At 38.5% G+C, this 24382-nt stretch overlaps 1 protein-coding gene across 5 annotated transcripts in view; it reads right to left on the minus strand.

The window, feature by feature from the left end:
* Positions 1–24382, minus strand: part of C1H15orf41 (chromosome 1 C15orf41 homolog) — a 237799-nt gene that overhangs the window by 83785 nt on the left and 129632 nt on the right. Inside the window, exon 11 of one of the 5 annotated variants that reach the window (XM_003121624.4) lies at positions 21472–22327. The exons of the other annotated variants lie outside the window; for them this stretch is intronic. Coding sequence (XP_003121672.2) covers positions 22240–22327 — 88 coding nt within the window. The 3' untranslated portion in view covers positions 21472–22239. Of the gene's footprint in view, positions 1–21471; positions 22328–24382 lie in introns of those variants that run through there. 5 annotated transcript variants of the gene reach the window in all.

The following is a 24382-nucleotide window of genomic DNA, read 5'->3' on the forward strand; positions in this document are numbered from 1 at the left end:
TTCCACTGATGAAACGCTATCATCAGGTCTGTCTAATAGAAATCCAATTTACAAGGCCCTGCTCATTTGAGTACCTTTCGAGATGTACAGAATGGGTAACCCTTCAGAACTGCGAACAAATGTCTGCTCTTCCACAGCAGAACTATTTTCATGTTGGCTCCTGAGAAGTCATTTCTGCAAGGCCACCCTGAAGAAGTGCAGGGGTGAGGTGGAGTGGAGAAAGTCTACTTTGTAAGTGATCTGGCTCCTGCCAATTTTCCTTGCTGTTTTTCAATCCCAATGAAGCTCTTGCTGTGGATAAGCTCTGGATGGTCAGAGTGGTTGGTGCATGACAATATGAAACACCATATAAAACCATATAGGGGAAAAGAATAATTCATGCATTACAGGAATAGTTGGGTAGCTTGGTTTTACCAGGTGAAATGCTAGTAGGCAGCTGACATGCAAGTCGCCCTTTTCAGTAAGATCATCTTCCCCCCAAATGATGGATACATCAAAATTGCAGTCTCTCTTTGCACCCATATCCTTTGTGCTTCTTGTGTGGAAAGTCTGCATCACATTAAATGTGTCGCTGGTGTTAGAACAGCAAGGACATTCCATTTCACACTACTGAGTTGCATCTATACGTTATCAGGGTTTACTTTTCATTAGCTGTAGTAGCTATTATATGTTCTATTTACAATGGGCATGTCCTCCTTTTTAAGTATATACTATCTCTTCTCATGAAGGGAATTAAGAGTTGAACATTTCAGAGGGCTTAACATTCAATACATTAAGAGGTATTTATAGAATAACAAAAATCATTCACCTTTTGGCCCATTTATGAAAAATTTACTGGATGCCTAATATATTTAATATTCAGTAGCATGTGAGAATAATTTTTATGCAACTCTGATAGTTAGAAAGATAGATAACTCAATTATTAGATCATCTATCAAAATATTCAGATGTATAAGAGGCTACTAAAAAGATTGATGACTGAGAAAGTCCACTGATTCTCTAGCCATCATATTCATGCATTTGGCCAGACAACATTTTTCGCTGCCTTCACAAGCAAGCTTCATTACCCATCACTCCACTGAAAAGAGTTTATTATGAGGCTGCCATCTTGGCAAGACTATTATTTAGATGATAAATGCTGAGGGGGAAAAAAGTGTGTCTACTTTTTTTTTTTTAAGAAAAAAGATGAGCTTTTCTGACAGATAAAACAAACAGCATCTACATTTCTAATTAACTTAAATTTGGCAGATACAAATATAGGTCAGTTAAAGCTATGATGTTATCTTCTGTCTGAATTTTACCCTTAATTTGTAAAATGTAAATTAACTAATTAGAAGAAAAACAGCATGATTAGTGACAAAATGCTTCAGCTGGGTCTTTGCTTCCTGACATTTATGATCAACTATAATGAATTATTGCTTTTTAAAATAATTGATAGAATATATTTTCTCCTCACCATAATGAAAGAAATTTTACGAAGAATTTATAAAAGAAGGCCAAGAACTTAATAAGACAACAGAACTTGGTGGTGTACTTTCAACATGTATGTAAAATGGCATGATATTTGAAACAATAGGGTTAATTTATGCCTGTGTACCTAAGGGAAAATTTAGAGGAAAAGAAGTGTGTAGACATTAAGTTACAAATAAATCCAGTAAAAAGACTGTCAGGACTTAACTTTTCCCTGCCATTTCAAATAGATTTGTTGTGTATTCAAAGCAATTTGTGAGAATAGTGTGGGTGTATGTATACATGTGCATGTTGGGCCAGGGCAAGGGGTGAGGGCAGGGGGAGTTACAATGCCATGTGGAGAATGGTTAACAAAAGAGGAAAGCATTTGGCTGCTTGAGTTTCAGCAGGAAAACCTGTCGGTGTGAAGTAAAATTAATCCATGAAATACTTAAGTGAAAAGAGGTTTTCAATTATTCCTATGAAAAAACTCTACAGTGCAAAGTACATCTACAATGTCAGATACAGGAGTCAATTAAAAATTATATAAAATTGAGAGTTCCTGTTGTGATACAGTGGAAATGAACCTGACTAGTATCCATGAGGATGCAGGTTCAATCCCTGGCCTCTCTCAGGGCGTTAAGGATCTGGCATTGCCGTGAGCTGTGGTGTAGGCTGGCAGTTGCAGCTCCAATTAGACCCCTAGCCTGAAAACTTCCACATACTGTGAATGCTGCCTTAAAAAGAAAAAGAAAAAAAAAAATTACATAAAATCCTGAAAGGTAAGCTCTTGGGCAGGGACTGGGGGGTGGCCATGCTTTAGCACAGTGAAGTGTGTGGTGTGTGACTGGGCCCTGGGCAAGCAGAGCTGTTCTCAGGACACACAAACTTAGAGGTCTCACCTGACTGAGGAGTATCAAGAAATTGGAGCTGAGGTCTGGTGATGACCTAGCGAGGAGCTCAAGTGCTTTATTGTTTCTGGGGTCTTCTTTCCAGTGACACAACAACTTTTGAAAGGGTGGAGAAAACAGAAAGGGAAACAGTTCCAACAAAGATGTATGATGTTCAGGGTTCTACTGGAAAGTTCACAGATTATGCAAAATAGGTAAGAGTCTGAAACAATTAAGTACTTCAAAATTGCTGCCTTAACTTTAGGTATGCCATTAAAATACTTATCCTGAACAAAAGTATCTTAATTTGGCAGGCAGTTATCGCATTTGGAAGTAGTATCACTGAAATACTTGATATTCTTTTTACAATATTATAACAAATAAATAAAACTTTTTACATCTTGCAAAGTGCAATCTAAATGCTTGGAGAATAGTGGTACACTTTACATTTACTAGCTGTGGAGACAGCAAGCAGACCTTTCTAAATAGCAGCTCCTGCTTAAAAAGTACTTAGCTTATTATTTTTCTGTTTTAGACATTCATTAATGGTAAACAATTTTCTTTCCAGCCCCATGTCACCTTGATATTGCATTAAGAAATAATACAGGTAACTAGTCAGAGTTCCTTTTCATAGTATATAATCCTAACAGAGAACATATTTATACATGACAGAAAATTCTCTTGACAGCTCTCTGGTTCCCACCTAACTCTTCAACCTGTTAACACATGATATACCTCTGAGGCAACTGACTCAAAAGCTACGTAAGATTTACCTGCACGTACATTAATTTTGCACTGTGGTGTAATCCTCAAAAGGGAACTCCAATAAATTGGCTTCTATCATGATGATGAAGATTGAAAAACATATTATAGCACAGAGAAATCCTCATTTGTTTAGTCTCTCTTTTAAGCATTAACGATCTTCATTCACATTTATCATTTTGAAAAAGGAAGTTATTTTAATTAAAAGCAAGAACAGGTTCAGGTAAAGTTTTCAGCTTGATGGTAACTGGACAAAGAAAGCTAGAGAAATTTAAAAAGCAATCACTTATGTCCATAAAATTGGTAATATTTCTGATGGGAGGGCAGCATTTCATGCATGAGGAGCACATTTATCTGTGGAGGAGGAGAAAGGCAGAGAAAGCAATGCAATGAGTGTCAGGTACTCTGCCCAGACCCAAGTCCCTCAGTATGGCGGGAAGGTCAGATCCTTTCAGCATCGTGCTGGTGTGTCAAAATATGTCAACAAACCATCACACCACAGGCAGAAGAATGACCTTTCAGTTCTTCATGTTTGGGCTGCCTGTGGAGCTTTGGATGTGGGGTATGCATGAATGGTTTTCCTAGCTGCTTGACAAATGCAACTCCCAAGGTTTCTTTCAAGTGTGATTGTTAAAAGCCCCAATTCTTACATTTTGATACAACTTTCTAAATCCACATAACTCATGACGGGAACTGATATTTAACTATTGACATTCCAAATTTTCAGATTCAAAGCAATGAGACTACAATTACTTCATGAAGTTCAAATGTGAGAGAGGAAGATTGAGAGTCAGTAAACTTAAGAGTAATTTTATTCACTGGAAGAGTAATACTTACTGCTAATTAATTCTCTAAATTTTATTATATATGCCATGCTATCACAGTTGTCTTCTTTTTCTCCCTGTCCATAAAAATAGCCATGTTTCTCCTCTCTCCTACTATAAAAACCTACTTTGCCCATCTCTACTGCAGATGACTTGGACTCCTATCCCATAACCCAGCTGCTGACTGGAGTTCAACTTCTATCATAAAAACAACAAAATTACGACCAAATGCTGAGCAACCTTCAACCAAATGGACTGGAAACTTTCAAAATGATATCCTACTCCAGAAGACAAAGAGGAGGCCACATCAAAGGTAGGAGGGGTGATTATGTGGTATAAGCAACCCCATACATCCCAGGTGGGAAGCCCCACAGACTAGAAACTAACTGGTTCACAGAGACTCACCTACAGGAGTGAGAATTCTGAGCCCCAAGTCAAATCACAATGCCTGGGGATCTGGCACTGAGAGAAAGAGCCCCTGGAGCATCTGGCATTGAAGACCAGTGGGGCTTGTGCACAGGAGCTCCACAGCACTGGGGGAAAACGGAGACCCCATTCTTGAAAGGCACATACAGACTTTCACGTACACTGGGTCCCAAGGCAAAGCAAAGTCTCCATAGGAATCTGGGTCAAACCTGACTGAAGTTCTGGTGGATCTCTTGGGAAAAAAGGGCATGAATGTGGCTTGTTGTGGGGGAAGAGCATTGGAGGCAAAGCTCTTGGGAATGTTCATCAGTGTGCCTTTCTCTGGAGGTGGCCATTTTGGGAAAATCTGGCCCCACCCATCAGCACTGAGAAGCCCCATGCCAAACAACAATCCAGGTGGGATCACAGCCCCACCCAGTAGTAAACAGGCTGCCTAAGACACCCCCCACCCACCCAAGGCACACAGCCACCTCTCATCTCACCTAGAGACAAAGCCCTGTCCACCAGAGGGATAGGAATCAGTCCCACCTACCAGTGGGCAGACACCAGTCCCTCCCATCAGAAAGTCTACAGCAAGCCCCAGGAGTACCAACTTCAGCCACAAGGGGGGCAGACATCAAAAGTAAGAGAGGCTGCAAATTCATTATCTGCAAAAAGGACACCACACCAAAAACCCATAAAAATGAAGAGACAGAGAACTATAACTCAGATGAGGGAGAAAGGAGAAACAAAACAAAAAAACCAGAAAAACAGCTAAGTGATCAGGAGACTCTCAGCCTCCAGGAAAAATACTTTAGACTGTTGATGCTGAAGATGATGCAAGACATTGGAAATAAACTGGAGGTAAAGATGAATAACTTACAGGAAACACTGAGCAAAGAGATATAAGATTTAAAACTTAAGCAAGAAGAGATGCAAAATACAATAATTTAAATAAAAAATTTATTAGAAGCAGCTAACAGAAGGATATAGGAGGCAGAAGAACGAATAAGTGAGGTGGAGGACAGATTAGTGGAAATCACTGATGTGGAACAGAAAAGAGAAAAAAGATTGAAAAGAAATGAAGACAGTCTCAGAGAACTCTGGGACAATGTTAAATATACCAACATCTGTGTTACAGGGGTTCCAGAAGGAGAAGAGAGAGAGAAAGAGACAGAAAAAAATATTTGAAGAGATAACAGCTGAAAACTTCCCTAACATGGGAAATGAACAACTCACTCAAATCCAGGAAGCACAACGAGTACCATATAAAATAAACCCAAGGAAGAACACCCCAAGACACATATTAATCAAACTGACCAAGATTAAAGACAAAGAGAAAATATTGAAAGCAGCTAGGGAAAATAAACAAGTAACATACAAGGGAACCCAGATAAGGTTATTGGCAGATTTTTCAGCAGAAACTCTGCAGGCCAGAAGGGAGTGGCATGATATACTTAACGTGATGAAAGGAAAAAAACCTCCAACCAAGATTACTTTATCCAGCAAGGCTCTCATTCACATTTGAAGGGGAAATCAAAAGCTTCACAGATAAGCAATAGCTAAGAGAATCCAACAATGCTAAATCAAATACTAAAGGAACTTTTCTAGGCAGAAAAGAAAAGGCTACAACCAGAAACAAAAATACCACAAATGACAAGACTCACCAGTAAAGGTATATATACAGTAAAGATATGAAATCATCCATGCACAATTATGCCACCAAAATCAGAAATCATGAGAAGAGGAGGGTACAAATGCAGGACACTGGAGATGCACTTGCAATTAAGAGACCAACAACTTAAAACATTTCGTATATATATAGACCATATCAAAACTTCAGAGTAACTGCAAACCAAAAATCTACAATTCATACCCAAACAACTAAGAAAAATCAACTCAGATACAACACTAAAGATAGTCATCAAACCACAAGAGGAGAGAACAGGAGGAGAAGGGAAGAAAAAAGAGCAACCAAAACAAATACAAAGCAATTAAGAAAATAGCAATAAGAACATACATATCAATAATTACCTTAAATGTTAATGGACTAAATGCCCCAACCAAAAAACAAAGACTGGCTGAATGGTTACAAAAACAAGACCCATATATATGCTGTCTTTAAGAGACCCACTTCACTTCTAGGGACACATACAAATTGAAAGTGAGAAGATGGAAGAAAATATTCCATGCAAATGGGAATCAAAAGAAAGCTGAGGTAGCAATACTCATATCAGACAAAATAGACCTTAAAATGAAGAATATTTTAAGATACAAGGAAGGTCACAACATAATGATCAAAGAATCAATCCAAGAAGAAGATATAACAATTTTAAATATCTACACACCCAATAGGTTCACCACAATATATAAGGCAACTGTTAACAACCTTAAAAGGACAAATCGACAATAACACAAGAACAGTGGGGGACTTTAATACCCCACTTACAGCAATGGACAGATCATGCAGACAGAAAATCAATAAGAAAACACGGCTTCTGAATGAAGCATTAGACCAGATGGACTTAATAGATATTTATAGGACATTCCATCCAAAAGCAACAGAATACACATTCTTATCAAGTGCACAGGGAACATTCTCTAAGATTGATCACACCCTGGGCTACAAATCAAACCTCGGTAACTTTAAGAAAATTGACATCATATTAAGCATATTTTCTGACCACAACGCTATACAGCTGGAGATCAACAACAAGAAAAAAAAAACTGGAAAAAACACAAACACATGGAGACTAAAAAACATGCTACTAAACAACCACAGGATCACTGAAGAAATCAAAGAGGAAATTAAAAAATACTAGAAGCAAATGACAATAAAGACATGATATTCCAAAAAGTACAGAATGCAACAAAAGCTGTTCTAAGAGGAAAGTTTATAGCAATACAAGCCTACCTCAGGAAACAAGAAAAAGCTCGAATCTCAACCTAACTTTACATCTAACGCAGCTCCAGAGAGAACAGACAAGACCTAAAGTTAGTAGAAGGAAATAAATCATAAAGATCAGAGCAGAAATCAATGAAATAGAAACAAAGAAAACCATAGAAAAGATCAATGAAATGAAAAGCTGATTCTTTGAAAAGATCAACAAAATTGATAAGCCCTTAGTCAGACTTATCAAGAAAAAAAGAGAGAGGATTCAAATCAATAAAATTAGAAAAGGAAAAGAAGTAACAACAGACATCACAGAAATGCAAAGGATCATAAGAGACTACTACAAGCAACTATACGTCAATAAAATGGAAAACCTAGAAGAAATGGACAAATTCTTAGAAAAGTACAATCTTCCAAGACTAAACCAAAATGAAATAGAAAAGATGAATGGACCAATCACAAGAAGTGAAATTGAAACTGTGATTAAAAAACTTCCAACAAAGTCCAGGACCAGATGGCCTCACAGGCGAATTCTATCAAACATTTAGAGAAGAGCTAACGCCCATCCTTCTGAAACTATTCCAAAGAATTTCAGAGGAAGGGACATTCCCAAACTCATCCTATGAGGTCACCATCACCCTGATACCAAAACCAGACAAAGACACTACAGAAAAAGAAAGTGACAGGCCAATTTCACTGATGAACACAGATGCAAAAATCCTCAACAAAATACTAGCAAATTGAATCCAACAATACATTAAAAGGATTGTACATCATGACCAAGTGGGATTTATCCCAGGGATGCAAGGAGTCTTCAATATCCACAAATCAATCAGTTTGATACATTAACAATCTAAAAAATAAAAACCATATGATCCTCTCAATAGTACAGAAAAAGCCTTTGATAATATCCAACACCCATTTCTGATAAAAAAAACCCTTCAGAAAGTGGGCATAGAGGGAATCTACCTCAACATGATAAAGGCCATATATGACAAACCCACAGCTAACATCATTTTCAATGGTGAAAAGCGGAAAGAATTCCCGCTGAGATTAGGAACAAGACAAGGATGTCCTCTCTTGCCACTACTCTTCAACATGGTTTTAGAAGTCCTAGCCACAGCAATCAGAGAAATAAAAGAAATAAAAGGAACCCAAATTGGAAAGGAAGAAGTAAAACTCTCACTGGTTGCAGATGACACATGATACCATACCTAGAGAATCCTAAAGATGCTAACATAAAACTGTTAGGGCACGTCAATGAATTTGGCAAAGTTTCCATCCTGATCACATCTCTCTTTTATTTGAAAATCCCCCCTGGTTTTCTGGCTCTGTGCCCTTGACCTGGGCACTCACCTTCTTTATGCCTCAACTTTCTCATATGAAATGAGGATAAAATACCAGTATTAATCTCATTGGATGTTAGGTGGACTGAAGAGGATAATACATGTAAGTGGGAAGCCAGTTTCTTGAACATAGTTGGTTTTTAGGGTTAGCTATTTTTGTGACTTATATACATTTTTTTTTGTTTGTTTCCCTGTTAGATTGAATTAAATTCCTTGAAGGTAAGGTTAAGTTCTGTTCAACTCTATACACTCCAAAATGCCTAATACGCTACCTCTACCTAGAAGGACTCAGTCTCCACTGATTTCAGTCATCTATCTCTGCTACTACTTATGGATCACTTTGGTAAATGTGTTGAATTAGAAATATGTGGTGGTAAAAATATTTCTTTCACATTGAACAGTGAAAGTCAATTGGGGCTATCAAGTATTTTGGTCTAGTGTTAAGGTTAGTATACATTTACACACCTGGCCTGTGCACACAACCAATGACTTCATTTTCAGCACTTTCATAATCAGTATACAGTGCTCAGAAAGTCTCACAGCCAAAGCTATCAAGGACACCTGTGACAGCCTCATATTTACATATGCTGATGAGCTTTGAATTGTTTTTAAAAAACTCTTTTTCTAAATAAAAGAATTTTGCATAAATATTGAATTTATTATCACTTGAAGTGAGCTATAAGGGATGCTATAAGACTGAACTTAAAATGAGAAAGTGGTGATTAGCAAAGCTGCCAGTAACAACAGGGAAAGAAACATCAACCAAGCAATCTATAACACATAAAAAGATGCCCAACATTGCTAATTATTAGAGAAATGCAAATCAAAACTACTATGAGGCCCCAACTTTCACCAGCCAGAATAGCCATCGTCAAAAAGTCTACAAACAAGAAATGCTGGAGAGGGTGCAGAGAAAAGGGAAGCCTCTTACACTGTTGGTAGGAATGTAAATTAGTGTAGCCACTATGGAAAAACAATATGGAGGTTCCTCAAAAAACTAAAAATAGAACTACTATATGATCCAGCGATCCCACTTCTGGGCATCTATCTAGAGAAAACTATGACTTGAAAAGATATATATATATATACCCTAATGTTCACTGCAGCACTATCTACAATAGCCAAGACATGAAAGCAACCTAAATGTCCATTGACAGAGGAATGGATAAAGGAGATGTGGTACATATACACAATGGCATATTACACAGCCACAAAAAAGAATGAAGTAATGGTATTTGAAGCAATAAGAACAGGCCTAGAAATTATCATACTAAGTGAAGTTAGACAGTGAAAGACAAACATCATATGACATCATTTATATGTGGAATCTAAAAAGAGGATACAAATGAACTTAGGTGTAGAACAGAAAAGACAGACTTTGAAAAACTTATGGTTATCAAAGGGGATAGGTAGCAGGGTGGGAGGGGTGGACTAGGGGTTTGGGATAGAATGGTTCTAAAATTACATTGTGGTGGTGGTTGTACAACTATACATATAATACAATTAATTGAATTATTTTTAAAATGAAATTTATAAGTAGGAGTAGGAAGGGGTTAAGAACATAAACTTGTTGGTAGAAACTTTGTGACAAAATAAAGGTGGACAAAACACAGGAAACATCTTAATGTTAGTGATTCAGGTAGGAAAGGGAGTAAAAGGAGAGAGTGGGATTCTTACAAATTATAAAAGTATACTGAGAATGTAAAGGAAAGAATGAAAAACAAGAAAAACACAAAAGAATACAAGTGACTGTAGCAGTTTAGTTTTCACAAGGATGTGACTCCCAGAATCAGCTAGAAATTAGAAGGAAAGGATGTTTACTTTGGCCATTAGGTATCCATGCAGATTTTTATTTGATGAGAAGAAGAGTATGAGACGTGAAAATTATATTCATGGCTCATTTTCCATCTCCCACCTGTGTGGGAGCAGCCTCATCAGCTATAAAACTCGCCCATCCCAGGAGGTTCTTGAATGATGTATAATAGCAGAAGATGATCAAAAGTGGAAAAGTGTATCTTTTACACATAAAGGGAGAGAAAAGAAAGAGAAAAGGCATAACTTCTGTGAACAGGGTTCTAGCTCATCAACAGATGGATGGCTTTATTTTAGTCCAAGAGGCAGGAGAAGCTCTTAGCAAGGACTATCAAAAGATGCCCAAAGAAAGCTTCTTTCTAACAACCATAAACTTATTATTCAATCGTTGGCCTTAACCATATGAAAAGCCTTCCCTTTTGCTGGGCAAAAAGTAATGACTGGAAATCCTGTCCCATCTCTCAGGAGCCTGGGAGAAAGAGAAATAGAATATGTGGGTGTCTGTTTGAGAGATATGAAAAGAAAGAAACTTGAAGGTTTCCATAGCACTCTCTCAAGGATTATTGTATTCATAGTTAATGCTTCAAAAAATTTGTTTAGTATGACAATGAAGTCTAATATAGCATAAGTATGATGACAAGGCTAATGTTAAACAAGGCAACCTGGTGTATGGTGTGTCACATAACTGTAAAGACATCTACCTGGAGCCAAGATGGGGTAACAGCGACTTTATTTATCCTCCTGCTGAAAATAACTAAAAAACAAACAAGCAGAATAGTTGACAATATACATCAAGCAGTGATGGACAGTGATCCATGACTAACGGGAAACTAAAGAGGTGAGCCCTTTGACTTCCCCAGCTTGCTGCCAGGAGAGAATTTCCAGGCTGTAACGTGGGGAGGATGAATCTAGGTGAAACCCAGTGGCCTCTCAGAGTAGAGAAGATGGAGCTTAGAGAATGAGAAAACCAGGCAGTTAGAGTTTGTCATAAAACTAATCTCAATAATTTTAAAAAGATTCAAATTTGTTTCTGACCTCAATGGAATTAAATTGGAAACCAATAACAGAAAGATATGTGAACAAGTTCCAAATATTTGGGAACAAAATAACATGCTTCTAAATTAGTCTGTGGGCCACAGAAGAAATAAAAATAAAAATCAGAATATATTTGGAACATATAAAGATAAAAATACAACACATAACATTTTGTGTAATACAGCTATAGCAGTACTTTGAGGCAAATGTATAGCACTAAAATTGTCTCAGGCTTCCACATTAGTAAACTAGAAAAAGAAGAGCAAATGAAGTTGAAACTAATACATACATACATACATACATACATACATACATACATACATACATGATTAGAGTAGAAATAAATGAAAAAGAAAAAAGAAAACCAGCAGGAAAAACATCAAACTAAATATTGGTTCTTTCACAAGACTAATAAAATTGATAATTATCTAGGCAGACTACTATGGAAAAAGAGACAAAATTATCAACATTAGGAACTAAAAAGGTGATATTACTACAAATTATACAGGTATTAAAAGAATAAGGGAAAATTTTGAACACATTTATGCCCTTATATCACGATGTAGATAAAATGAAACTAACTCTTTAAAAAACACAATTTATCCATATTCCCTGAGGAAAAAATAGATAACCTGAATCCCTTTATCTATTGAATAAATCAACTTTGTAGTGAAAAATCTCAAACACACACACACACAAAGCCCCAGACCATTTGACTGGGAAATTCTACCTAAAATTTAATGAAGAAATAGTAACAATTCTGCACAAACTTTTCCAGAAAACTGAGGAGGAGGGAATATTTCCCAAGTCATACTATGAGGTCACCAATTTATTCTAAAACCCAAACCAGATTAAAATTTTAGGAGGAAAAATTAATCACAGACTAATCTCATTTATGAATGTGATGCAAAAATTCTTAATGCATTTTTAGCAAATCAAATATAACATGTAAACATATTGCTTTACGACCAAGCATAGTTTATCCAAAGAATGCAAGGTTAGTATAATGTTCAAGAATCAATCACTGCAATTCACCATATTAACCAATTAATTAAAAAATACCCATATGATCATCTGTATAGATGTAGAAAAAGAATTTAGACAAAATCCAGCATCCATTTTGATAAAAACTCTCAGAAAACTAGGAACAGAAAGGAGTTTCCTCAACCCTGAAAGGTAGCTACAAAAACCTATATCTAATATTATTCTTAATATTGAAAGACTGAATGCCTTTCCCCCAAGATCAGGAGCAGGGTGTATACACTCAGCACTACTCACCTCAGTATAGGAGATTCTCGGCAATGCAGTCAAAAAAAAACAAAAAAGCATCCAAATGGAAAAAGCAAGCAAAACTGTTTTTATTCATAAACAACATGGTTGTCTCTATAGAGCATCCTAAGGCATATACCAAATAAGGTGTCAATAAATGAGTTTTACCCAGTTGCAGGATGTAAGATCAATACACCAAATCAAACGTATTCCTCTATAGTAACATGAACAACTGGAAATTGAAACCAAAAAAATTACTTCCTATAGAATCAAGAAATATAAAATACATAGGGCCCCAAGCAGGTCTATAAACTTAATGTGATGTCAATCAGAATCCCAGAACTTTTTAGGAATTTATAAGCTGATTCTAAAATTTATACGGTAATGCAAAAGGACCAAGAATAGACAAAAATAATTTGAGAAGAAAAATGTAGAGGACTAACACTGTTTTCAAAATAATACAGTAATCAATATACTATAGAATTAATATAAGATCCACTAATTAACAAATGAGAACGTTCAGAATAAGGCCCTCATATATATGATTAGCTGATTTTTGACATATGTATAAAGGCTTTTTAGTGGAGAAGGGATAGTCTTTTCAACAAATGGTTCTGGTACAACTGGATACCCATATCCACAAATAAACTTCAAGCCATACATCATACCATGTACAAAAATTAACTGAAAATGAATGCTAGACTTAAATGTAAATTTAAATTATAAAGCTTTTAGAAGAAAACAAGGGAAAAATCTTTGTGATTACTTTAGTCTTTTTTTTTTTTTTTTTTAGGGCCTCACCCAAATTTCCCAGGCTAGTGGTCGAATCAGAGCTGTAGCCGCTGGCCAATGCCATAGCCACAGCATGCCAGATCTGAGGCGCGTCTGTGACCTACACCACAGCTCCCAGCAACACCAGATCCTAACCCACTGAGGGAGGCCAACCTGATGATCGAATCTGTGTCCTCTTGGATACTAGTCAGATTAATTTCTGCTGAGCTCTGATGGAAACTCCTGCTTTAGATTTTAAAAATACAAGATTTCTTAGATATAACATCAAAGGCATAATCCATAAGAGAAAAAATTTGGTAAACCAGACTTCACTAAAATTAAAAACTTCTGATTTTGAAAGCCACTGTTAAGAGAATGAAAAGACAAGCTACAGACTGGAAGATAATACTTAATATCTGGCCACATATCTGATAAAGGACTTACAGCCACAATATGATTTAAAACTATCAAAACTTAATAATAAGAAAACAACTCAACTAAAAAAATGAACCAAAGATTTGAACGGACATTTCCCCAAAGAAGACAAGCAGATAAATTTAAACATATGAAAAGATTCTCAATGTCATTTTTCATTACAGAAAAAAACCCTAAAATCACAAGGAGACACCATTATACAACTATTAGAAAGTCTGAAGTTAAAAAGACTGACCCAAGGGAACACCTAGAACTCTCATAAACTGCTGATGGAAATGTTAAATGGTACGACTACTTTGGAAAACAGCTCAATCATTTTGAAAAAGGTAAAAATTCACTTACCAAATGTCCCAACCATTTTATTCCTAGGTATTTGCCCAAGAGAAATGAAATCCTACAAAGATTTTTATAGGACTGTCCATAGATGCTTTATTACTAATAGCTAGAAATAGAAACAAATGACTATCCACTGGTGAATGGCTAAACAAATGATGGGACAGTCACACAATTGAATACATGTCAGCGATAAAAAAAGAATAAACTCTTGATGTGTTCAACAACACAGATGAATGATGAAATAAGCTTAATGAAAAAATCCAGACCAAAGAGTACATGTTGTATGTTTCCATTTATAGAAAACAGAAAATGCAAACAAACGTATAGTGACAGAGAGCAGAACAGTGGTTGCCTGGGTGCAGGGAGAAGTGAAGGGATTGAGAAGGATTATAAGGGGGTACAAGGAACCTTAAGAACTGATAGGTATGTTCACTACCTTTGTCATGGTGATCATTTTATAAGTTAACATGTGTGCTAAACTTGTCTAATTGTACATTTGATTTAAAAAAAAAATTTTTTTTTGTCTTTTTAGGGCCGCACCCATGGCATATGGAGGTTCCCAGGCTAGGGGTCTAATAGGAGCTGTAGCTGCTGGCCCACGCCAGAGCCACTGCAATGCAGGATCTGAGCTGCATCTGCGACCTACACCGCAGCTCAGAACAGCGTTGGATCCAACACACAGCCTCTTGGTTACTAATCAGGTTCGTTAACCACTGAGCCACGATGGGAACTCCCCAATTGTACATTTTAAATGTGTTTACTGTATGTCAATTATATCTCATGAAAGCTGTTTTGTTTTGTTTTTTGGTCTTTTCTAGGGCTATACACGCGGCATATGGAGGTTCCCAGGCTTGGGGTCTAACTGGAGCTGTAGCCCCTGGCCTGTGCCACAGCCACAGCAACGTGGGATCCGAGCCACATTTGTGACCTACACCACAGCTCACGGTAACACCGGATCTTTAACCCACTGAGAGGCCAGGGATTGAACCCACAACCTCATGGTTCCTAGTCGGATTCGTTAACCACTGAGCCACTATGGGAACTCCCAAAAGCTGTTCTTAAAAATGTTATTTGTTAAAACAGATTTACTTTTTCCGTGTTTACTTTTTCTGTACTTGATTCTGTGGATTTCAAATCCAACAATTTAGGGATTTATTATATTCTGGGTGAATGGGTATGTAAGACATGATTTTATAATAATCCTACAGATATGCATTTTGAATACAGAATGTGGGCTCTTGAGAGAGCAAGAGAGAACAGCTGGCCCATTTTCTTGAGCCATATGAAGGCGGGTATCTAAACCACATATGCTGGAGAGCTTTTTTGTTTTCAGCTTTTAGCTTAGCAACCTCATTAAGTAACAGAGTGGGTAGCCTCTTGTAACAGATTTATCACCATGACTGACATAAAGGTGCATGGTAGAGCAGAAAGAACGCAGCTGTGAGTTCACAAGGAGACCTGGGTTCAGGTTCTGTCTTTGCAACTTTCTGCTTTGGTTCTCACTACAAAACCTTCAAAGGAGAAGGTCAATACCTACTAACAAGAGTTTGCTGATCTAAACCTAAATTCCTCAGTACAGCTCTTCTTTTTCTCATCAAGACTGTTTAGAAGCATCTCAGCTAGGAATGCTAGGGCTAGCTGTTGGTAAATCAAGGCCAGGCAAAGAAGTGAACTTCAATGCTTGGTGCAGGTCATCATTTTGTCTTTTTTCTTTTTAGGGCCACACCCTTGGCATACGGAGGTTCCCAGGCTAGGGGTCTAAGTGGGGCTGTTGCTGCCGGCCTACACCACAGCCACAGCAATGCCAGATCCGAGCCACCTCTGTGACCTACATCACAGCTCACAGCAATGCCGGATACTTAACCTACTGAGGCCAGGGACTGAATCCACATCCTCATGGACACGAGAGAGGTTTGTTACCGCTGAGCCACAGTGGGAACTCCAACGTTTCTTCATTCAGTTTTGTATGAACAATGAACAATGGCAGAAAACATGAATTCCCTGGTGAGGAAAGTTCTTGCTACTGCTCACATTCCAAATGCAAGAAAAAGAATGGTACTTGAACTGTTAATGAGAAATCAAACTTATAAAAATGCTATATACACAGAAGACACTTTCAAAAGTTTTTGAGGTTATTCCAGCTAATAACACTGTCAAAGATTTGTCCAGACATCAGTTTCTCACAACCAGCTCCACTATGAGAGATGGAAGTGCAAATTATTATATTTTAACTTTGGAGAGGCTTTCTTCAGTGCATTTGCTTATTATTAGCCAATCTGTCTCTTGTTGCTGCTGATGACTACTTGTTAGTATACGGCAGCAATGCCTTTGGAGGCTGCTGTAATTGAAGGTTACCAAGAGCCTCCATTGCTAAGATGCATTCTCCAAGTTAAGGCAGATGTGATCAGCCTTGTTTTTAACAAGACAGAAATAAATGGAAATCTGTGATTTGGCTAATTGCAGGTTTCCTAGGACTATCTTAATATAGGAAAAACTTTGGACATCCTCTGAAAAATACCTTCCTTCACTCTAACTGCCTGGAAGCCCCATTCTAAGTGCCTCACCTCTCAAGTTAGCACAGACCAGAGAAAACAACTGCTAACCTGTTGAGTAAATAACCAAGCTTTAAGAAATATTTAGAGGTAAGAACTCAGTTAAATCAATTTTTGCGGCAGAAAGTATTAGCTTAGTTAGCATTGCCTCTAGGAGGACAGACTCTTTGAAGCCAAAGACTCAAAACTCCTACAGATAGAACTCGACTAATCATCTTTTCAGGCATCCATAAACATAAAAACAAGACCATATTTCCCCTGATGTTCATCTCCCCTCCTATCTCCTGACACTGGCATAAGAAATGACTTTGGAAGAAAAACCTACTTGCTTCCTATTATACTATCCTTGAGACCCAGTTAAGAGGGGTCCATGGACCCAAACTTGAGCAGATTCTGCTATGGCCCCCTCTGTGGGGAGTCTGGGGTGGGGAGTCTAGGGAGCCTACGGAGCAATATCTTTCCCAATATATGTCCCTTCCAATATCTTTCTAGGACACACTCTATGTTACCAAGGACCTCAGAACTTCCTGATCGAATAGCTCTGAGTGACCACTCCCAGGGCCTGCAGAGCCCTCTCCCTTGAGAGTGTGCATCTCTTGCCTGTGAGATGACCAAGTGCAGAGGTCTGTGGGAAGGTATGTGGAGCTTGGACGTGTAGGCTGGGGTGTGCTTCAAACCTTTCCAGGTGTAGGATGGGGCCAAAGGTGGTAAGAAAAGGGAGATGGGCTATGCAGGGCAGCCACTATCTATCTCTACACTGCTACATGCAGCCTGGATCTCCATGGAGTCTGAGAATCCTTAATGCAAATATGAACTTCTAGATCTTCATGCAGGATAAAATCGATTTTCTTTAAGTGTTAAGGTGGGCCCAGTTCTCATGCATCCCCTAAAGAAACTGCTGAATACCTTTAGCTCAGGATCTTTGATTTGGCAATTCCATGTCAAATCTTAAGTGAGAGACCTTGTTGAAGTTTTGTGAAAGCAACAATCAACATTAAGATTAAAAATATTTACCTAAAAAACTTCATTAAGTGCATTGGCCACTTAGTTACCAGTTATTTTCTATTTTCAAATTCGTAGGTAAATAAACTTCTGCTACATTTCATAAAATAGATCTTCAAAAGTCAATACATCTGAAAGTCTATATATAAAAGTTTTGTGGGGAAAATGAGGCATTTTTCTCACTGCCTTAGAATGGCATTCTCAAAGAAAAAAATTTAGCCCTATTGTGTTTTAATGTCACAATGACTAATGTATTTCGTAATGGCTGACTCAAAATGTTGTTGCCTGTTATGCCTCAGAAAATTCACTAATATTTTCATTTTCTCAATAAATATCTACTGATCACCAACTGACACCGCTGTACCAGGCATTCCACCAGCCTCTGGGTATTTGACAATGGATAAAATAAATAGATAAGATGGAACTCAATATATTAACTGGAGGAGAGTGATAAGTAAACGAGCAATTCCAATATTTGACGAATGCTATTAAATTATTAGAAAAATGGAGGAGGGACACTGAGCCCAATCCTGAACTGCAGGAAGGTTTCCCAAAGAGATAACCCAAGCTGAGTGCTTAAGTTAGCTGAGTAGGTGTTTATCTGGCAAAGAAGGAAATTTAAAATGTCTACTCAGAAGACTTCTAAATTCCAGTGGACAGTGATTACACAGGAAAGAGACAGAAGAGAATATATTTGTTGACTGCCAGACATAGTTGAAGTGCTTTACATATGTTAAGTAATTGATGTGTACAATAATATGGTGAAGAAGGTATTATTAGCCCCATTTTATTGAGGGAAAAACAAGGGTTCAGGGAAGTTAGGAAGTTGCCCCCAGACATGGGACCAGACATTGGGTAGGCCTGAATTCAAACCCAGGAACAGGATAGGTTCCTTCCATCACTTCCAGGATCACTGAACTGGAAAATCATGTCAAACAAAACTGCCTTATTCTTTCCAGTCAGGAAGCGTGGCTCTTTGAGGGAAGTAGAGGGTACATCTACCAAGTGCACTTTGGTTTTAAATAGATCCCACTGGTGACACTGGGTCAGGGTGTGTCCAGAATGGGAGATGACAGAACTGAATCCAAAGCTGATGAACCTACAGTCGAGATTTCCATGTTGGGCATCCTTTATGCACTGTGAGGCTATATGTGGTTCTGTGCTATGTAGGGTCATCAGAATTGCCATTCAAATTGACCCACTTGATCTCCAACCAATAAACTGAGCATAGGGTGTCTGCTTCTGTTCCTCTAAAAGGTCACAACTTAGAGCCCATGTATGTAAACTGGCCTCAGATTATAGAATTAGTTTCTTTCTTTAGCTGTCACCAACTGAATATGAAAATAAGCTTAGTCACGTAGGTCAAAGTGTCCAAGAACTCACCTTTTGATGAGAGAAGTGGGACAAGAAGGTTTTTATTGGTGTCAACTGCATAAGGAAATACGTTTTTTTTTTGTTTTGTTTTGTTGTTTTTTGTTTGTTTGTTTTTGTCTTTTTGCCTTTTCTAGGGCTGCTCCCACGGCATATGGAGGTTCCCAGGCTAGGGGTCTAATCGGAGCTGTAGCTGCTGGCCGATGCCAGCCACAGCAATGCAGGATCCGAGCCGCATCTGCCACCTATACCACAGCTCAGGGCAACGCCGGATCCTTAACCCACTGAGCAAGGCCAGGGATCGAAACTGCAACCTCATGGTGCCTGGTCGGATTCGTTAACCACTGAGCCACGACGGGAACTCCCAGGAAATATGTTTTTTTATACAATTTGTAGACATAGTCCTAAGCATATGAAAGAGATATATATACATATATATGTATTTTCTATAAATTATATATATAGCCCTAAATAATTTGGGCCTTTTTATGGTTCAAATGCTGCTTCGCAGAGGCATTCATTTAATTGTACAGAAGTAAAGACTGTAGAGTTTTGAGGAGCTAATTAATCAAGGTTCATATCTGGGATGAGCGCTTACTTGCCAGAAAGGTAGCTTATGTTCTGCACTAATATGTCTGATTTTAGAGAAGGTGACTACATTGCACCATTTAAATTTGTCTGAGGTTAATTAAGCAGGGGAAATTCCTGAAGCTTTGATTATGAAGGAATGAGAAGCACACTACATACAGAAATTAGAAATAGCCATATAAAAGATAAAGGTCTTTTGAACCAAGTACACTGGTGATGATATAAATGTTTCCATCTACGGTTTATTCATTCACTCAGAAGGGGCTGCACCTGCAGCATATGGAGTTCCCAGGCTAGGGGTCAAATTGGAACTATAGCTGCTGGCCTACACCACAGCCACAGCAATGCAGGATCCAAGATAGGTCTTCGACCTACGTCACAGCTCACGGCTATGCTGGATCCTTAACCCACTGAGCAAGGCCAGGGATTGAATGTGCGTCCTTATGGATGCCAGTCAGATTTGTTAACCACTGAGCCATGACGGGAACTCCCCAGGGATAAGTATTTTGAAGAAAAGATCAAGCCAAATAAAGAGAGAGGAATGAATGAGGTTGATGCCTTCTGGGCTGGGTGGGTAGGGAAGGTCCCCCTGAGGAGGGGACATTTGAGCAGACGCCAGAATGCTGTAAAGGGCAGGCTATGTGGAGACCCAAGTGAGGGCAAGTTCAAGCAGAGGGATCAGCCAGAGTGAGGGTCCTGACATAGAAACAAGCAGTGTGGACTCAAGGAAGAAGGAGAAAGTCAGCGTGGCCAAGGAAGTATTAGACATGCAGAGACCCTTAGGAGAGGGGAGAGGGGAGGGTGTGGACAGACTTAGCGGGTCTCGAGAGGCAGATCATGCAGGGCTCTGAAGGTCATGGTAAAGAGCTTGGATTCTATTTTCCACGTGATAGGAAGTCATTGAAGGGTTTTAAGTGGGAAGGTGATATGGTCTGATTTATATTTTTCCCAGATTCATCTGGCTGGGGCATGAAAACTGGACCACAATCTTGAGTGCCATCACTGACCTAAGGAGAACAGTTTGGAAGCTACAATAATAGTCCAAGAGACGACGACAGACACTGAGGCGACAGCAGGTGGGGTGGTGATAAATGGAAAAATCTGAGACATGGTGAAGATAGGGCTGAACCCATGTACTGATGGCCTGGAATGATACCTGGGTTTTTAGCTTGAGGATCTGGGCCTATTCCAGTGCCACTCGTTGAACTTGGGAAGAAGTGGGGAGTAACAAGCTTGGGGGTGGGGGATATCAAGGGTTTAATTTTGGACACATAAAGTCTGAGATACCTGTTAGATATCCAAGAGGGAATACTGAGTAGAAAGCTGGATAGACAAGCAAATGTGTACTCTAGGGGGAATATTAGGGCTGGGAGTAAAACTTAGGAGATAGCAGCATAGAGGTGTGTACTATAAAGCCATTGTCTGGTGAGATCACCCAGAGAATACCTGGAGGTGAGCACTACTTCCAGGGCCTTCTGGCCTAGGGCTGGGAATAGGAAAAAGAGCCAGCAAGAGAGACGGAATATGCTGCTGGCAGGTCAGGGAAAAACACAGAAGAGTACCTCTTGGAAGCCATGAAAAGAATTTTTTGTTGTTGTTATTGTTGTTGTTTTGCTTTTTAGACCCACACCTGCAGCATATGGACGTTCCCAGGCTAGGGGTCAAATGTGAGTTACAGCCACCAGCCGCAGCCACAGCCGCAGCAATGTGGGATCCGGGTGGCATCTGCAACCTATACCACGGCCCAAGGCAATACCAGATTCTTAACCCACTGAGTGGAGCCAGGGAAGGAACACTTGTCCTCATGGATCCTAGTTACTGCTGAGCCACAACGGGAACTCTAAGACTAGTCTTTTAATAAAGGTGGGTGTCTGTGATCAATTTTATCAGAAGTTGCTGAAAGGCCAAGTAAGAATACTGACTGATACAAAAAGAAAACTTTTAGAGACATATTAAATAAAACTTAGGGGCTCTGTAGTTATTTATGTGAAAAAATGGACGTCAACAAGGTCATGATTTGATAAACATTCATTGAACTGTCTTATTGTAAAACCCAATGTTTAATCTAAAAATAGTGTGACAATTATGATAATCATTTCATGCTCTATGTAAGTCAAATCATTACGGTGTACATCTTAGACTCACACAGTGCTGTATGGCCATCATATCACAACAGAATGGAAAAATATAAAAAAAGTATGATGTTAGATAACAGTTTTTATGTTGACTAGAGGCTTATCACACAAACAGAGCAATCAGCCCAAATGCCAACCAAAAGCCTCCTTGAATGGCTACCTCCAGGGGGAAGAGACGATTTCTTCCAATTCTGAAGAATTTTAGTCACTGCTATGTGAGTTGTGTTGAGGTAAAATATGAAAAGAGTAGGATCCCAAACTTTTATAAATGGGTTAAATTCTCCTGTCAAAATGCCCCCCTCACTGATAAGCCTGTATCATTATTACAGCCAAAAGTCCATATCCAAGGAAATGCCTCTATGTTCTACATTAAAAGTTGGCACCACTTGCATTTCTTGGCATCTTTGTAGACATTTGGTGAACTAGTATAGAGCGTTTCCTCCTTGAATGATCTGGAACACATGAAACCAGAGCTAGCTTTCTCTTACCACACAATTTCATGCCCTAAATGAACTATGTCCACTTAGCTGATACACATTCAAAGAACACGTTTAGGAAATACAAGTCAATAGCAGTGTAAATAAAATAACATTAAAATTTAAAAAGCAGCGTGCAACAAAATAATCCAAAATCCAGTCCAAATCATATTATTATATTATCCACTGCTCAGGACCCCTGCCTCCCTGCCCCACCACCACCTGAATAATCCTTAGGTCTATCATACAGACAACTAAATTATTTAATCTGCCTCTAAAATAGTGAGGGATATTTGTCTTTCTCTTTCTGACTTACTTCACTTAGGATGAGAGTCTCCAGTTCCATCCGTGTTGCTGCAAATGGCATTATTTTGTTCTTTTTTATGGCTGAGTAGTATTCTATTGTGTATACATACCACATCTTCCTAATCCAATTATCCATTGATGGACATATGGGTTGTTTCCATGTCTTGGCTATTGTGAAAAGTGCTACAATGAACATGCGGGTGCATGTGTCTTTCTTAAGGAAAGTTTTGTCCAGATATATGCCTAAGAGTGGGATTGCTGGGTCATGTGGTAGTTCTATGTATGGTTTTCTAAGGTACCTCCATACTGTTCTCCACAGTGGTTGTACCAGCTTAAATCCCCACCAACAGTGCAGGAGGGTTCCCTTTTCTCCACACCCCCTCTAGCATTTGTTATTTGTGGACTTATTAATGATGGTCATTCTGACTGGTGTACATGTATGCGTAACTGGGTCACCATGCTGTACAGTAGAAAATAAATTGTATTGGGGAAATAACAATAAAAAATAAAAAATAAAATAAAATAGTGAGGGATAAGCACATTGCAGATACTCAACAGTTGAACTGTTTGGGAATGAAGATATACTTTTGGAATTTTTAAGTAAACTCTATTAAGTCAGCTCAAAAACAATTCAATTTGTAATTGTGTCTCATAAAAGACTTGACCAGTATGAAAGTGGGGGAGAGTCTCAACATGTAATTATTGAGCTTATCAGCTTTTTAAAACATCCCTTAGCAACCTAAACTTGTGCAATTTGATTTTCTTGTCATTGCTTTCCCTATACTATCAAAAAATGATGCTTTCTTTACTATTTCAAACTCATCATAAAATTGCTCAAAATCTGAAATTCAATTTGCCACATTACTGCTAATTTGAATAATGGCTGAATAAAAGACAGGAAACGCTGAAGCAGCATTGATTTCTAAAACATTTTGCACTTTCCTCCTCCATCCCTGTAAAGTAAAGCTCGGATGCTACGCACAATTACACAAGAAAATCAAGAAAGCCATTACATTCAGCATTTTGTCATGATCATTGTTACCATGGCAAAAAGTGGGCTTAGTTTAGCACATCTGCTACGGGCGAGGTCCGCTGGCCTTTTGTAAAGCTGAGTATCAATATAATGCCAAATTCTGTAGCCTGTCACTGTTTTGTTCCAGGGCAAGACTATTGTCCACAGACGCTACTGTCTCTTTCTTTAATGATGCAGACCAATGTCATCTTAGTGTAGTCTTACAGTTGGCTAGTGACCGAGGAACACAGCTAACCTAGGAACCTTATCCCTTGACCCACCTTTTGATGGAAGGGATAAAAATGATGTGGTGTAAAACCTTGGGACTCCAATACAGAAAAAGCCAAAACTTCAATAGTTGCATTGTAAATGGCCATAGAGTTGTACTGAAAATAGACCGGGTTTGGAAGTAAGAAAGACAAATGCATGATAACTAGCTGTGTGCATATTATTTTCTCTAAGTATCAGTTTAGTTATCTTCAAAATGGGGGTAAAGGTAACTTCCTTGTATTAACTGACATAACCTGCAGGCCCAGACACAAGGTGGGTACTCAGTAACATGGCTTTCCCCTCCTCCAACACTATCCTCTTCTTAACCATCCACATCTCCATGCCTTTAGGGATGCTGATTGAAGTTGGTAGGTAAACTGTGTTCTACCACTGGAAGGTAATTCCTTTTGATCCTTCCTATTGTTTGGATACTTTCCTCAGAG

This window comes from Sus scrofa, chromosome 1, assembly GCF_000003025.6.
Source record: "Sus scrofa isolate TJ Tabasco breed Duroc chromosome 1, Sscrofa11.1, whole genome shotgun sequence".
Classification (NCBI taxonomy): Eukaryota; Metazoa; Chordata; class Mammalia; order Artiodactyla; family Suidae; genus Sus; species Sus scrofa.